Source organism: Muscardinus avellanarius (assembly GCF_963383645.1).
Source record: "Muscardinus avellanarius genome assembly, chromosome: 21".
NCBI classification, from domain to species: domain Eukaryota; kingdom Metazoa; phylum Chordata; class Mammalia; order Rodentia; family Gliridae; genus Muscardinus; species Muscardinus avellanarius.
This window is the reverse complement of record NC_137807.1, coordinates 6609784-6624245: the sequence shown is the minus strand read 5'-3', so window position 1 is coordinate 6624245 and position 14462 is coordinate 6609784. Positions and strand designations below refer to the sequence as shown.

The 14462-nt window shown below is 53.4% G+C and overlaps 1 protein-coding gene across 5 annotated transcripts; it reads right to left on the bottom strand.

Annotated features, from left to right (window-relative positions):
* Window positions 1-2375: 2375 nt before the first annotated feature.
* Window positions 2376-4966, bottom strand: P2RX2 (purinergic receptor P2X 2; the record flags this gene model as incomplete). Of its 5 annotated transcripts, none has more annotated exons than XM_080717989.1 (12): window positions 2376-2474; window positions 2667-2744; window positions 2829-2894; window positions 3033-3123; window positions 3249-3379; window positions 3640-3778; window positions 3886-3966; window positions 4057-4153; window positions 4225-4300; window positions 4377-4448; window positions 4517-4652; window positions 4794-4966. In XM_080717989.1, the coding sequence occupies 12 exons, from the start codon at window positions 4964-4966 to the stop codon at window positions 2376-2378; spliced, it is 1239 nt and encodes a 412-aa protein (XP_080574115.1). The 5 variants fall into 5 exon arrangements, with proteins under 5 accessions (XP_080574115.1, XP_080574116.1, XP_080574113.1 ...); XM_080717990.1 differs by having other exon boundaries at window positions 2376-2417; XM_080717987.1 differs by having other exon boundaries at window positions 2376-2744.
* Window positions 4967-14462: the final 9496 nt, after the last annotated feature.

Sequence of the window (14462 nt, the reverse complement as noted above, 5' to 3'; positions counted from 1 at the left end):
CAGGCTGAGGAAAAGGTCTTTCAGTGTGTGCTTAATACACAGGCTAACACTTGTGTGAAGACCTGGATTTTAGGAAGCTTCTTCCTCATGTACAAGATTTTAGGCTCTTTAGCTGTAGGGGAGAAAGGGACAGGGAAAAGCGGGATGGGGGCTGCCTGAGAAATCTCCCTCAGACCCCGGACTCCCAGGAGCTGCCCCACCTCTCAGTGGCCCAGGAGGGGCCACCATCTGCTTAGGGTTGCCGTCCAAGGTGTGGGAGGCACGGCTGGCCTTCATCTCCACTGAAGTGGCCCTTGTTTCCCTTTTCTTGCAAAGGCCCAGGCCAACTTGTCAGGGTAGCAAATATTAAAGTATAAGCTCATACACTAGAGGACAAGACACAGAAAAGGTGGGAGGCCCTACTGGGTAAGTCACTGTCGGCTCCAAATCCTTACTGTCACTGTTACACTTTTTTTTTCCTTTTTCCTTTTTTCTTTTTTCTTTCTTTCTTTCTTTTTTTTTTTTTTTTTTTTTTTTTTTTCTTCAGTAGTGGGGATTGAACCCAGGGACATTCTACCTCCTCTGATCTGCACTTCCAGCCCTATTTTTTTTATTTTTTATTTATTTAAAAAAATTTTTTTTGCGGGTCTGGGGATGGAACCCAGGGGCATTCAACCTCTGAGCTACACCCCCTGCACTATTTTTTATTCTTTATTTTGAGACAGGGTCTCACTAAGTTGCGGAGGGCCTCACTAAGTAGCTGAGGCCATCTGCGAACCGCGGTCCTCTGGTCTCAGCCTCCTGAATACTGGGATTACAAGTGTGCGCCACCATGCCCGGCTATTTTTTATTTTTGAAACAGGGTGTAAGTTGCAGAGGGTCTCACTAAGTAGTTGACGCTGGCCATGAACCTGTGATCCTCCTGTCTAAGCCTCCCAAGTACTGGGATTACAAACGTGCGCCACCACACCCGGCTTTTGTTATACTTTTTTTCATTTACATTTTACACTTACGTTTCCTTAGATTGCCACTCTGTATTTTTGGGAGTGCCTTTGTCTCTGAAAGGAAGGAGGGCTGAATCTCCAGCCTGTCCATCATGCCCAGCTGAACCCTATGAGCTCAGGCTGCCTGCAGGGAGAAACCTGAAACCCCCCTGATACCCATGGACCTGCTGGCTAGGAATGTGGATTGAGCCTGAGCCTACTGAGACCTGAGTGGAGATCAAATCAAATTAGGGCGAGGGGGAGGAGGAGGGAGCAAGCTTCCTGGAAGCTTGGCTGGAGATGGGTGAGGGGAGGGACAGTCATCTGTACCCCAGCAGGGCTGCCCAAGGAACCAGATAGCTCATGGAGCCATGGGCCCAGCCAGGCCTGGGTTCACTATGGCCAATTTGGGGGCTTAGACCTGAGATACCTGAGCCTCTGGCCCTGGTTCTTGAGCTGCAGCCAGGGACCCAAGTGCAAAGGCCAGTTTCTCCAAAACCAGTCTTGTGACCCAAACACCGAGGATGCCACAGGTGTCTGGTGACCCAGGAAGCCATGCCCACAAAAGGAGGAGCTGCACACAGAATCCCTCCTTGTGACCTACAAATGCTACCAAGTATGAGGGCTTACGTGTGGTCCCAAAGCCACCCCAGACTCAGGCTGTGAGAGATGGCTGCGGGATCCTTCCTGCTCTTCACCTGGGAGACAGCCTGCACCTGAGATGAGTGCCGGTCTGTGGGATTGGGCATGTCTTCACCATGGAGCTGTCCTGGCCAGTTGGCACTACGGCACAACCCTGAGGACACAGCGGCTGGATGACCCTCGGTGCCAGCTCCAGGCCCTTTGTCCTCACCCTGCTCGCCCCCCATAGTGCCATGCTCCTAGCACCACCCTGTTGCAGGGGTTTTGAACGTGGCCTGGTCCCCTTGGCAAACGTGGCTGTATTTGTGCCCTACGCACTCCGCCCAGGCTATCTCAAGCGCAGATAACCCAGACCTCAGACACCTGGCCAGCAGAGCCCCTATCCTGTTTCTGGGCTCATGGCTTTACCCCAAAGAATAAGGCAAGAAGGCTCTAGAACAAGTTTATTGGACTGAGCATGCTATGACTTTAAAGGGAGGGGTTTGGGGTTATAGTTTGTAGTGGGGTCCCAGTAGGCAGTGGGTGGACAAGGAGCGATGAGCCCCGTGGAGGGTTTGTTGGGGAGGAGGTAGCCAGAGCCTGCCTCTCCCTACAGACCTGGGGAGGGTGGGAAGAGTCTGGAGCTGGACTGAGGCCTCTCTTGCTCCCGGGTTCCTTTCCAGTTTCTTGGAGATGCTTGGCTACAGAGTATGCGGGTCCTGGGGGGGCTGCCTCTGCAGCCAGGCTACCTCTGGAAGGGCCCAGGGCTGAAGCACAGCCAGAGTGGGAAGCTCAGAGTTGGGCCAGCCCTTTCGGGTCTGTGGGCGTGGAGTCCTGGGGAGGCTCGGAGGTGGGAGGCCTCGGTCCTACACGGTGATGAGTGTCCACCATCTGCTCAGATGGGGCAGAGCTGGGACAAGGCTGTGGGGGCCAGACAGCCGGGCCCAGTTCTGTCCCGTGTTGGCCCGATGGAGGGCTGGGTCCCTGGTTCTGGGAACAGTGACTGGGTGGGGGAAGGCCCTGGCCCAAAACAAGGGCAAGGGTCACAGGCCAGCTATTTGGGGGGCGCCTCGGTGTACACACCTTGTCAAATTTCTTATGACTGTAGACCTTGTTTTTGTTCATAAATGTTAGCAATATCCAGTCACACAGGAAGGACCCCTGGGGTTAACAGACACCAGTGCTAAGAGCATGAAAGCCTCCCACCCACCCAGCCCTCAGTGGGGAGCCGGTGAGGGTCCTTACCACCCCAATGGAGGTCAGAGCCGTGGCCAGGTTAATGATGGTGGGAATCAGACTGAACTTCCCTGCCTGGGGAGAACAGGCTTGCTTTTAGACCTCAGGAGTGGGGCTGTGGGAGGGCTGCAGCAGGGAGCCCATGGGGCCAGCTCTGTCCTGGGGGCATTTCAGGGGCAGGGCTGGCTAGCTCCAGCCCCAGCAGCTGCGTACCTGTCCATGCACGATGACATCGATGCGAATTCCATAGGCTTTGATGAGGGTGCGGGTGGTGGTGCCGTTTATCTTGTAATACTTGGCAAACCTAGGGTGGAATGAAAACCGTCCGTGCACCTGGCCCCCGGAGCGTGCATCGGTAGCATTCTTCTCTACAGCCGCTCCAAGGGAGTTGGAGCCAGAGCAGACAGGGCTGTCAGCCTCACGTGGTACCTGAAGTTGTAGCCTGAGGAGGCAGGGACGTGCTTGGGGTCGAGTCTCCGGAAGGAGTACTTGGGGTTGCACTCTGAGGGGGCCAAGTCCAGGTCACAGTTCCAGTTGATGATGACCCCAATGACGCCACCCTGCAGAGGAGTGAGCAGGAAGAAGGGGCTAGGGGAGGCCTCGCAGGCTGGGCCAAGAGCGCAGGGCTAAGTGAATGTCCAGCTTGGGGCACTGGCCATGAGCAGGTGTTGGTAACCAAGCAGCTGCGTGCATACACCGGTTGGTCAGCCCGATCGTGTTTCTGTCCTCTGCCTAAATAGGACTGGGCTGGCCAAGATAGGAGGGCCTTCCTGGGCAGCAGACGCTGGCACCCAGCACTGCCCTGCCCAGCAGCACCTACCTTCTGTGCCAGCTCCGTGAAGTTCTCTCCTGCCTGCTCCACAATGAAGCCCAGCTTGAAGATGGGACAGTACGGGTCTGAGACGTGGTCAAATGTGCAGTACTTCAGGTAGTTGTCCTTCCGGCTTGCGATGTTGCCCCTCAGGAGTGGCAGAGGCAGAGGCCCATGTTCCCAGCGTTCCCAAACAGCTCACTCCAGTAGGACCCCCCTCCCATCCTCCCATCACAATGCTCTACTGGTTCTTACTTGGAGAACTGGAATTTGGGGTAATGGATGCTGTTCTTGATGAGGATGGTAAAATTGGGGGCCATTGTACCTAGAAATTTGCTGAGGAGGCACAGTTGGGTTGTTTAGTCTCCCCTCCCAGAGGCACCTTCCCCTAAGGAGCACAGTGGCGGGATCCTGGGCCCTGCACACCTGACAGCAGCCCCATCCTCCACCGGACACCAGGCAGACACCTCACAGATCTTGGCAGCCCCGTGGTAATAGGGCACACAGCGCCCGGTCCGCAGCCCTGCGGGGCAGACATTAGCTGAGCCGGGGGCTGCAGCTCACCCCTCCTTGTTACCGCAGGCGCACACTAACCGTGGCCCAGCATGTCCAGCTCCCCAGCCAGGCAGTCCTCATCTGAATGGCAGGTGGCATTAGGGACCCGTATGCTCTGGGTGGACAGACTGAGTCAGGGGCTGGCCACCCCGCAGCTGGCCCAGGCCTCCCCAGGCCCCTGACTGCCTCACCTCAGGACAGGTTCCCAGGGTCTGGAAGGGGGTGACCTCGATCCTGGTGACGATGCTGAACACACTGCCTCCCTGGTGCAAAGAGAAGGTGTGAGCCGGGCAGCTCCTACACCTTGCACCCGGGGTGGGGCGGGACACACCTCCGGGGGCTTCACATATTCCTCCACGTCCCACACTTTGTCCTCAGACGTGGTGATACCCTTGACCTTGGTGATAACGGAGCTCTCGGGGCCGGTCTCGCTGTCCTGGTAGCTTTTCTGTATGATGAAGACGTACCTGCGGGCAGGGCGTGCCAGCTCCCCAGGCTACCCGGAGGGCCCGGGACCCCCGTGGACACCCACGCTGGATCCCAGAATTCCAAGACGGGTCAGGGCTGCCCCGACGCCAGCCCAGACCCCTCCCCACCGCCCCGCGCACCAGACAAAGTAGAGCAGGATGAGCAGCTGCACCGCGCGGTACACGACCCCCAGGCGCCGGTTCCTCACCACGACCACCTTGGGCGTCTCGTAGTCCCAGAAGGCGGACCAGCAGCTCCGGGCCAGGCGCCGGGCCAAGGCGGGCCCCGGTGGCTTGGGCTGGGCGGCGGCCATGGCGAGGCGCTGCGCCCAGCCTGGCCCCTGTGCTCGGACTGCGGCCCCGAGGGCGTGGCGGGAGCCGGCCGCCCAGCCCAGGCCCCAGCTGGGCCGCCCAGCAAGGTCCAGCCCAGGAGGCGGCTGCCAGCGACCGTCCCCTCCCCTCCCCGCCAGCTTGCGCTCCTTTCTCCAGGCTGAGTTGCTGTGGCTCCAGCTTTATTACACTTCCCATCCTTTTTGTTTTTTGCTTTTTCTCTGCAAAACACAGCTGTTTTGTTGTTGTTTTGTTGTTGTTGTTGGTGGTGGTGGTGGTGTGTGTGTGTGTGTGTGTGTGTGTGTGTGATCCCACTCACGTTATTTTGAAGCAAATTCTAAACATTACCAAAGGATTTTTTTTACATTTTACTCTCTTGTAGAGGTAAAATCCACACAGCATATAACCATGTTAAAGTGAGCGGTTCAGTGATATTTAGTATGTTCATGGTATTGTGCAAATCACCACCTGTATCTAGTTTTAAAGCATTTCACCACCCCAGAGTAAGACTACTACTGGCAAAGCAGCCACTACCCCCCGTCTCGACCACCTATCCACTTCCTCTCCCTCCCGTCTCGACCACCTATCCACTTCCTTACCCCCCCACCCCGTCTCGACCACCTATCCACTTCCTCTCCCTCCCGTCTCGACCACCTATCCACTTCCTTACCCCCCCCACCCCGTCTCGACCACCTATCCACTTCCTTACCCCCCCCACCACCACCCCACCCCCACCCCCCGTCTCGACCACCTATCCACTTCCTTTCCCCCCCACCCCCGTCTCGACCACCTATCCACTTCCTTCCCCCCCCCTCTCGACCACCTATCCACTTCCTTACCCCCCACCACCACCACCCCACCCCACCCCCGTCTCGACCACCTATCCACTTCCTTTTCCCCCCACCCCCGTCTCGACCACCTATCCACTTCCTTCCCCCCCCCTCGACCACCTATCCACTTCCTCTCCCTCCCGTCTCGACCACCTATCCACTTCCTTACCCCCCCCACCCCGTCTCGACCACCTATCCACTTCCTTACCCCCCACCACCACCACCCCCCCCCCGTCTCGACCACCTATCCACTTCCTTTCCCCCCCACCCCCGTCTCGACCACCTATCCACTTCCTTCCCCCCCCCTCTCGACCACCTATCCACTTCCTCTCCCTCCCGTCTCGACCACCTATCCACTTCCTCTTCGTGGATTTTTCTGTTCTGCATAAATCCTTCTTTGGAAATTAAACTCTATTAAATTTAATTTTGCCCAAATTTCTTCTTTTAACAGAGTGCCTATTTTCAATTATTTTGGGCATATGTCTGAAGTGGAATTTATGGCCTAAGATAGCTATATTTAACTTTTTTCCTTTCCTTTTCCCCCTTCTTCCCTCCTCTCTCTCTCTCTCTCTCTCTCTCTCTCTCTCTCTCTCTCTCTCTCTCTCTCTCTCTCTCCTGGGATGGAACCCCATCCTACCATTCTACCTCTGAGCTACACCCCAGCCCTATTTTTTTATTCTTTATTTTGAAAAAGGGTCTCGCTAAGTTTTGGAGGGCCTCACTAAGTAGCAGAAGCTGGCGGCAAACCTGCGATCCTCCTGTCTCAGCCTCCTCCTAAGTACTGGGATTCCAAGTGTGCACCATCTTGCTCGGCTTCCTTCCTTCTTTCCTCCCTTCCTTCCTTTCTTCCTTCCTTAGATTGAGCCCAGGGGCAGTCTACTTCTGACTTATTCCCCCAACCCTTTGTGTTTTTTCAATTATATATGAGCTGAGTATGATAGCACACACTTGTAATCCTGGTACTTGGGAGACTGAGACAGGAGGATCACAGGTTCAAAGTCAACCTTCAAAATGTAATGAGGCCCTGTTTCAGAAGTAAAAGAGGGCAGGGGGTCTAGCTCAGAGGCATAATGCCCCTGGGTTCCATCTCCAGTACCATCACCAGAGTGAACAGGCATATAAGTAATAAGCCAGGCATGGGGCACACATTACGGTTTGACCTGTTATGACTGGGGGGCTGTCCCCGGGGACCTCTGTTAGGCTCCCGGAAACTATTCCCGTAACAGCGGGTCCTTGTCCTGGACTCAGGATAGATATGCACTAGTCCGGACTCTTGCTGAAGATTTAAATGAGTTTATTATGACAAAGATAAAAATACAAAGGCCAGGCGTGGTGGCGCACGCTTGTAATCCCTGCGCTTGGGACACTGAGACAGGAGGATCGCGCAGGTTCGAAGCCAGCCTCAGCTACTTAGTGAGGCTCTCAGCAACTTAGTGAGACCCTGTTTCCAAATAAAGTATAAAATAGGTCTGGGAGTGTAGCCCGGAGGTAGAAAGCCTCTGGGTTCCACCCCCAGTACCACCAAAAAAAAAAAAAAAAAAGATAAAAGTACAGGTTGTAACTGTTATGGCCCCATTAGAAAGAGGGAAATACAGAGCTTCGAGTAAAGCGCCACACCACAGAGGGACAGTGGGATGACCTGGAACGAAGCCACGGAAGGTTCCTGGACACAGTATTCTTATAACCCGTCTTCCCACCCGCCTAGATCTACCCCTCTGGGGCAGGGGAGCAGCTCTGTCTCAGGCACAGACCCCCACGCCTTTTGTTACACTCCAAAATGTGTTAAGTTGCTTATCCAGAATCTGGGATTTCCCCACATCCTTGAGGAAGTTTGCCTCTATTTAGAAATGTAAAAAGGTGCCTGGAGATCTGCAGCCTTTTCCTTGAAGCTCCTGGCTTTTTTAATTTACTACCAAAGATATATTTTGAGAGCCGGGAGTGGTGCGCACGCTTGTAATCCCAGTGCTTGGGAGGCTGAGACAGGAGGATCGCACAGGTTCAAAGCCAGCCTCAGCTACTTAGTGAGACCCTGTTCCCAAATAAAATATAAAATAGGTCTGGGAGTATAGCCCGGAGGTAGAAAAGCCCCTGGGTTCCACCCCCAGTACCACACACACACACACACACACACACACACAAAAAAAAAAAACCATAAAGATACATTTTGAAAATTGAAAATCTTTCCCAATACCGATACATTAATACATTTTTTTTTTTTTTTTTTTGCGGGTCTGGGGATGGAACCCAGGGGCATTCGACCTCTGAGCTACACCCCCTGCCCTATTTTTTATTCTTTATTTTATTTTTTTTTTTTGTTTTTGGTGGTACTGGGGTTCCTGGAAGCCCTTCTACCTCCGGGCTACACTCCCAGACCTATTTTTTATACTTTTTTTATTTGGAAACAGGGTCTCATAAGCCAGCGCGCGCGGCTGGCTTCGAACCTGCGCGATCCTCCTGTCTCTGCCTCCCAAGCGCGGGGATTACAAGCGTGCGCCACCACGCCCGGCTTATTCTTTATTTTGAAACCGGGTCTCACTGAGTTGCAGAGGGCCTCACTAAGTAGCTGAGGCTGTCCGCGAACCGCGATCCTCCGGTCTCAGCCTCCCGAATGCTGGGATGACAAGCGTGCGCCACCATTAATACATTTTGAAGCCTCTTCCCAATACTGGTACAGAATATACTTGTGATCAGTACTTGGGACCTTAGGTTTAAGCCAGCCTCAGCAACTTAGCACGGCCTTTGGCAACTTAGTGAGACCTTGTTTCCAAATAAGAAAGAAATGGGGTTGGGGGTATAACTTGGAGGTAGAGTGTCTCTGGGTTCAATCCTGAGTGCCACAGAAAAAAACAAGAACGTATTTAAATCTTACAAAGTAATCCCAGTACCTGGGAGGCTGAGACAAGAGTTAGGGCTCAAGGCTAGTTTCAGCAACTTAGCAAGACCATGTTTCAAAATAAAAAGGGCTGGGAGTGTAGCTTGGAGTAGATTGCCACTGGATTCAGTCCCTAGTACCACAGAAATATCTCAGGTCACACACACACACACACACACACACACACACACACACACACACTTCTTTCTTTCTTTTTCTTTCTTTTTGTGGTACTAGGGATTGATCCCAAGCCCCCTTTTGCTTGTTTGGAAACAGGGCCTCACTAGGTTGCTGAGACTGTCCTTGAACCTGCAGCCCTCGTCTCAGTGTCCCAGGTACTGGGATCACAGTCCTGTGCCTGCCACCATTCCTGGCTTGCAGTATAGTTCTTTGTACACGCATCCATTCATGAACACTTGGGTGGTTTTCCACTAATCAACTTTTCATCCCCATGGATTGACCTGTTCTGGGCATTAATTACAAATAAACAGACATATTGTATATTAAATTATAGAAAGCCTTTCTCTCTAAAAAAATTATAACCAGCCCTGCCTGGCGTCTGGCTGCCTCCCAGCTCCTATGTGGCGAGAGTCCTGCTGCTGCCCGAGTGTCCTGGCCGTGTCCGTGTGCACAGTCTCTCCTGCAAATGGCAAAGGGCTGTCCCCAGCCATGGGCGGGGCCAGGGGAAACAGCCGAGGCGGCAGGCGGTTGGGCTCAGTGACTTCCCCGGGTGTCCTGGACATCTCTGCCCTAGGGTTGACCTCTGTTCTGGAGTTGCAGCCTGGCCGGCCTCCCTGCTACATGTGGGAACCGGTGGGACCTAAGATAAGAAGGTAGGACCCCGAGTACTCGAGAAACATCTACCAGAGGAAGTTCCTCGGCAAGGGAAAGCCAGTCTCACAATAACTCATGTTCTGTGTCTCTGGGTAAGCATCTGCGAGGGCCTTGCATCCACACCGAGAGCCCAGGGTGAGACCCCAGCTCTGCCGAGCCTCGGCCCTCGAAGGCACGCTTCGGATAGCCCCCCTCCTCGCGCTGGCACCGGAGGTCACTCCTGGTTCCTGTGCTGTATGGGCCGGGCACGGCACCAGTGGAGGGGCCCTGATCACCAGACGGCAGCGATGGCCGGCATTTCACTGGGGTTTGTGGTGTCCTTGGCAAGATCTGGCATCAACCTTTATTTAGCAGGTTGAGATGCCATAGAATCAACCCTGACACTGGTGCTCAGGAGGGGACCCAGCAGGCTCCGAGAGGGTCTGAGCTGAGGTTGACAGCACAGCCCAGGAGGAGCCCCAAACGTTTCAGAACAGTGAGGGGCTGAACTTCAGAGTTCCGAAGCAGATACGTGTCAGGTACTAGTGAGAGTTGCTGGGGCCTTGGCATGTACGTTTTGTTTTGTGTAAATGGTACTGGCGATTGAACCCAGACATTCTACCCCTAACAAAAACCCAGCCCTATTTATTCATTTATTTATTTATTTGGAAATAGTTTTACTAAGTTGCTGAGAGCCACACTAAGTTGCTGAGGCTAGCTTTGAACCTGTGATCCTCCTATCTCAGCCTCCCAAGTACTGGGATTACAGGTGTGCTCCACTCACTGTGCCTGGCTGTGACCTTGGGTTTGTTTTTGTTTTTGTTTTTGTTTTTTTTTTGGTACTGGGGATGAACCCAGGGACATTCTATCTCTGAGCTACACCTCCAGCCCTGTTTTTAAATTCTCTATTTTGAAACAGGATCTCATTAAGTTGCAGAGGGCCTCACTAAGTACCTGAGGCTGTCCTCCAACCGCGATCCTCCTGTCTCAGCCTCCCAAATGCCGGGATTACAAGCGTGTGCCACCACGCCCATCTTGACTTTGGTTTTTATTTTTCTAAAATATACTTAACACCAACCACCTTAACCGTTGTATGTGTTTGGTCTAGCGGCGTTAGCATGCCCACCACGCTCTGAATCTGCCTCCACCCACAGAGCTCTTCCTCTTCCCAGATTAAACACAAACTCCCCCCCTCCTGGTCCCCCATGCTACCATTTGTCTGTGTCTAGGGTTTGCATAGTCTGGGGACCTCATTTAAGGGGATCCCACAGTATTTGTTCTTTCATGCCTGGTGTAGTGCACTGACTATGCCTTCAGAGTTCATTCATACTGAGCATGTAACTGAATTTCCTTCCTTTTTTTTTTTTGTGCTGGAGATGGAACCAAGGGCATTCTACCTCTGAGCTATATCCTGAGCCCTAATTTATTCTTTATTTTGAAACCTGAGGGCCTCACTAAGTTGCTGGGCTGTTCTCCAGCCTGCCACATACTGGGTTTGCAGGCATGTGCCGCCAGGCCTGGCAAGTCCCTTCCTTTATGCTGTGGACCACATCTGGCTGCTCACTCTCCCGTCCATCGAAATTGACTGCATCCACCTTTAGGCCACTGTGGCTGTGGTGACCTGTGACCTTGTGAGATGGACCCTGGTGGACATGGAGTATCCCTGTTTGATCAGCCGGGCGCATCGTGCCCACTTTGGAGACTCGGCCTATGAAGTTGTAAAGGCCTAAAAAAAGATCTGAGACTAGAAAAAAATGTTTTCCTGGTTCAAAGTACAAAAAGATATGGCAAGTTTGAAATTTAAAAATGTTCCCGTTGTGATTCAATTTAGCTTTTATGTCATTCCACTAAGTTACTCTTAATGTGTTTATACAGGATGGAAGCAGGGTTGCTAAGTTTTTTTGTTGTTGTTGTTGTTTTAGTGGTACTGGGGGTGGAACCCAGGGGCTTTCTGCCTCCGGGCTATACTTCCAGACCTATTTTATATTTTTATTAGAAACAGGGTCTCACTAAGTTGCTGAGAGCCTCACTAAGTAGCTGAGGCTGGCTTCGAACCGGCGCGATCCTCCTGTCTCAGCTTCCCAAGTGCGGGGATTACAAGCGTGTGCCACCACGCCCAGCCAGGGTTGCTAAGTTTGCTACTGTGGCTGTGAAAAACAATGCCCTGAGGGTCGGTGACACCACGCCCAGCCAGGGTTGCTAAGTTTGCTACTGTGGCTGTGAAAAACAATGCCCTGAGGGTCGGTGACAAGGACATCTGAACCCTTGACATACTGTGAGGGCAGTGGGTCCCTGGCCCCTTTCTGCCTGCCTACAAGTGTGTGTGTGTGTGTGTGTGTGTGTGTGTGAGAGAGAGAGAGAGAGAGAGAGAGAGAGAGAGAGAGAGAGAGAGAGAGAGATGGATGAACCTGGGGCATTCTACCTCTGAGGAACACTCCCAACCCTATTTTTGTTTTGTTTTGAAAGAGTCTTGCTAGGTTGTTGAGAATCTTGCTACACTGCTGAGGCTGTCCTTGAACCTGTGATCCTCTTGTCTCTGCCTCACAAGTCCAAGGATTACGGGTATGTGATACTGTGCCCAGCTTAATTTTTTGGGTGTGTGTGTGTGGTCTTGGGGATGGAACCCAGGGGCCTCTACCTCCAGGCTATTCTCCCAACTTATTTTATATCTAATTTGGAAACAGCATCTCACTAAGTTGCTGAGAACCTCACTAAGTATCTAAGGCTGGCTTCCAACTGGTACATCCTCTTGTCTCAGCCTCCCAAGTACTGGGATTACAAGTGTGCACCACCACACCCAGCTCCATCTTAATTTTTTGTTTTGTTTTGTGGGGTTTTTTTGCGGGTCTGGGGATGGAACCCAGGGGCATTCAACCTCCAAGCTACACCCCTGCCCTGTTTTTTATTCTTTATTTCAAAACAGGGTCTCACTGAGTTGCAAAGGGCCCAAGTAGCTAAGGCCGTCCACGATGTCCAAATGCTGGGATTACAAGCTGGTGCCACCACGCCCGGCTCCAGCTTAATTTTTAAAACCTATTATGCAGGAGGAAGAAGAAGGTGTCTGTGACAATATCTGAGGCCCAGCAGGAGGTGAGATGGCCCTGGCCAGGCAACTGTGGAGGCTGCTGCTGCTGTTGCTGCTGCTGGGGGGGGCATCTGGGTCCAAGGACAGCTTCTGGATGAAGAAGAAAACGCTGCCCCAAAAGAGCCACAAGGTAGGTGCTGAGGCCTGGCCCCTCCCTTTCTGCCACACTTTGGAAAGGAAGGTTCCAGCCCAGGGTCAGAGCCGTCCCTCCCCCCTGCCACTGGTCCCTGGCCACAGCCTCTCCAGCAGGAGTCCTGGTTTTAATCCTGCCAGTAAGATAGGTAGATATATAATGTGTGTGTGTGGTACTGGGGATTGACCCAGGGCATTCTACCTCCAACCTACACTCCTCGCCCTATTTTATTTTTATTTGAAAACAGGGTTTTGCTAGGTTAATGAGAGTCTCACTATTTGCTGACTTTGTTCTTGAACCTGTGATCCTCCTGTCTAGCCTCCCAAGTACTGAGAGTACAAGCCTGTACCACCATGCCAGGCTAGTAAGATTTTTAATTTTTTAATTTTAATTTTAATTTTAATTTTAATTTTTGGTGGTGCTGGGGTTCCTGGAAGCCCTTCTACCTCTGGGCTACACTCCCAGACCTCTTTTATATTTTTATTTGGAAACAGAGTCTCTTAAGCCAACGCGGCTGGCTTTGAACCTGAGCGATCCTCCTGTCTCCACCTCCCAAGCGTGGGGATTACAAGTGTGGGCCACCACGCCCAGCATGGTTTTTTATTTTTAAGTACAAAAAGAGTCTATGGATGGAACCCCCTCCAGGGATCTGCCCACTCTGGCTCCTGGGCTGCTGTGTAATCCTGGGAGAGTTACTCACCCTCTCTGAGAACCCCAGATACCTAACCCTGTAAAACGCCCGGCTGAGCCCGAGTTGGAGGATGCCAGGAAGCCAGGAGCGGTGGGGGCTGGTTGGGGACCATGGAGCCTGTTCTGGGGCCTGCGTCTGCGTATCCCGGAGCAGGTGACTGAGCCCCATGCGGCAGGTGATCGGAGAGGCCTGTGAGGAAAACCACGAGTGCCAGAGCAACTGCTGTGTCACCAACAGCCTGAACCCACAGAAGTTCTGCACCTCCAAGACCATCTTCTTCCAGTGTGTGGGCTGGTCCAAGGTGCGCGGGCCTCGGCGGGCGGCAGGGGCCCTCCCTCCCCGCAGGTTCTGCAGGGCCGCTGGTGTCTCCGCAGCCCAACGGGCACACCTGCAAGGACCATAACGAGTGCCACAGTGCCTGCTGCGTCAGGAACAGCTACAGCCCCGTCCGCTTCTGCACCTCCAAGACCGTCTTCCTGCAGTGTGTGACGTGGCGCAAGGTGTGCGGGCGCCCTGGGACGCAGGCCGGCGGCTGCAGGCGGGCGGGCGGGCGGGCGGGCAGCAACTGCTTGCTCTCCCCAGCCCAACGGGGAGTACTGCAGATACCACAGCGAATGTCTGAGCCAGTGCTGCATCCTGGTGAACTACGACTACTTCTACCGCTGTCACCCCCGCAGCGGCCTCCTAGCCCAGTGCCTGCCCCTGGTGAGTCCCCGCGGCGGGGCGAGGGCCAGGCCTGGGGCCACCGTAGGGAGAGCAGAGCCGGGGGCCTCAAGAGGAAGAGGAAGTTCCTGGGCAGATAGGTCTGACCCAAAGCTGATGGAGGGCATCAGAGAGACAGGGAGACACCTGGGTGGAGAGGGCAGCTGGAGCCAGTACTGGAACTGGCAGAGCCCGAGGCCCAGGTGTCAGAGTGAGTGTGTCTGTGTGGGTCTGTATGTATCTGTATATGTATGTGTCTATCTGTGTATGCCTGTGTGTATCTGTGTCTGCATGTCTGTATATCTTTTTGTGTGTGGTACTGCATTTGGAAGCCCAGAGGCTTTCGATCTCCGG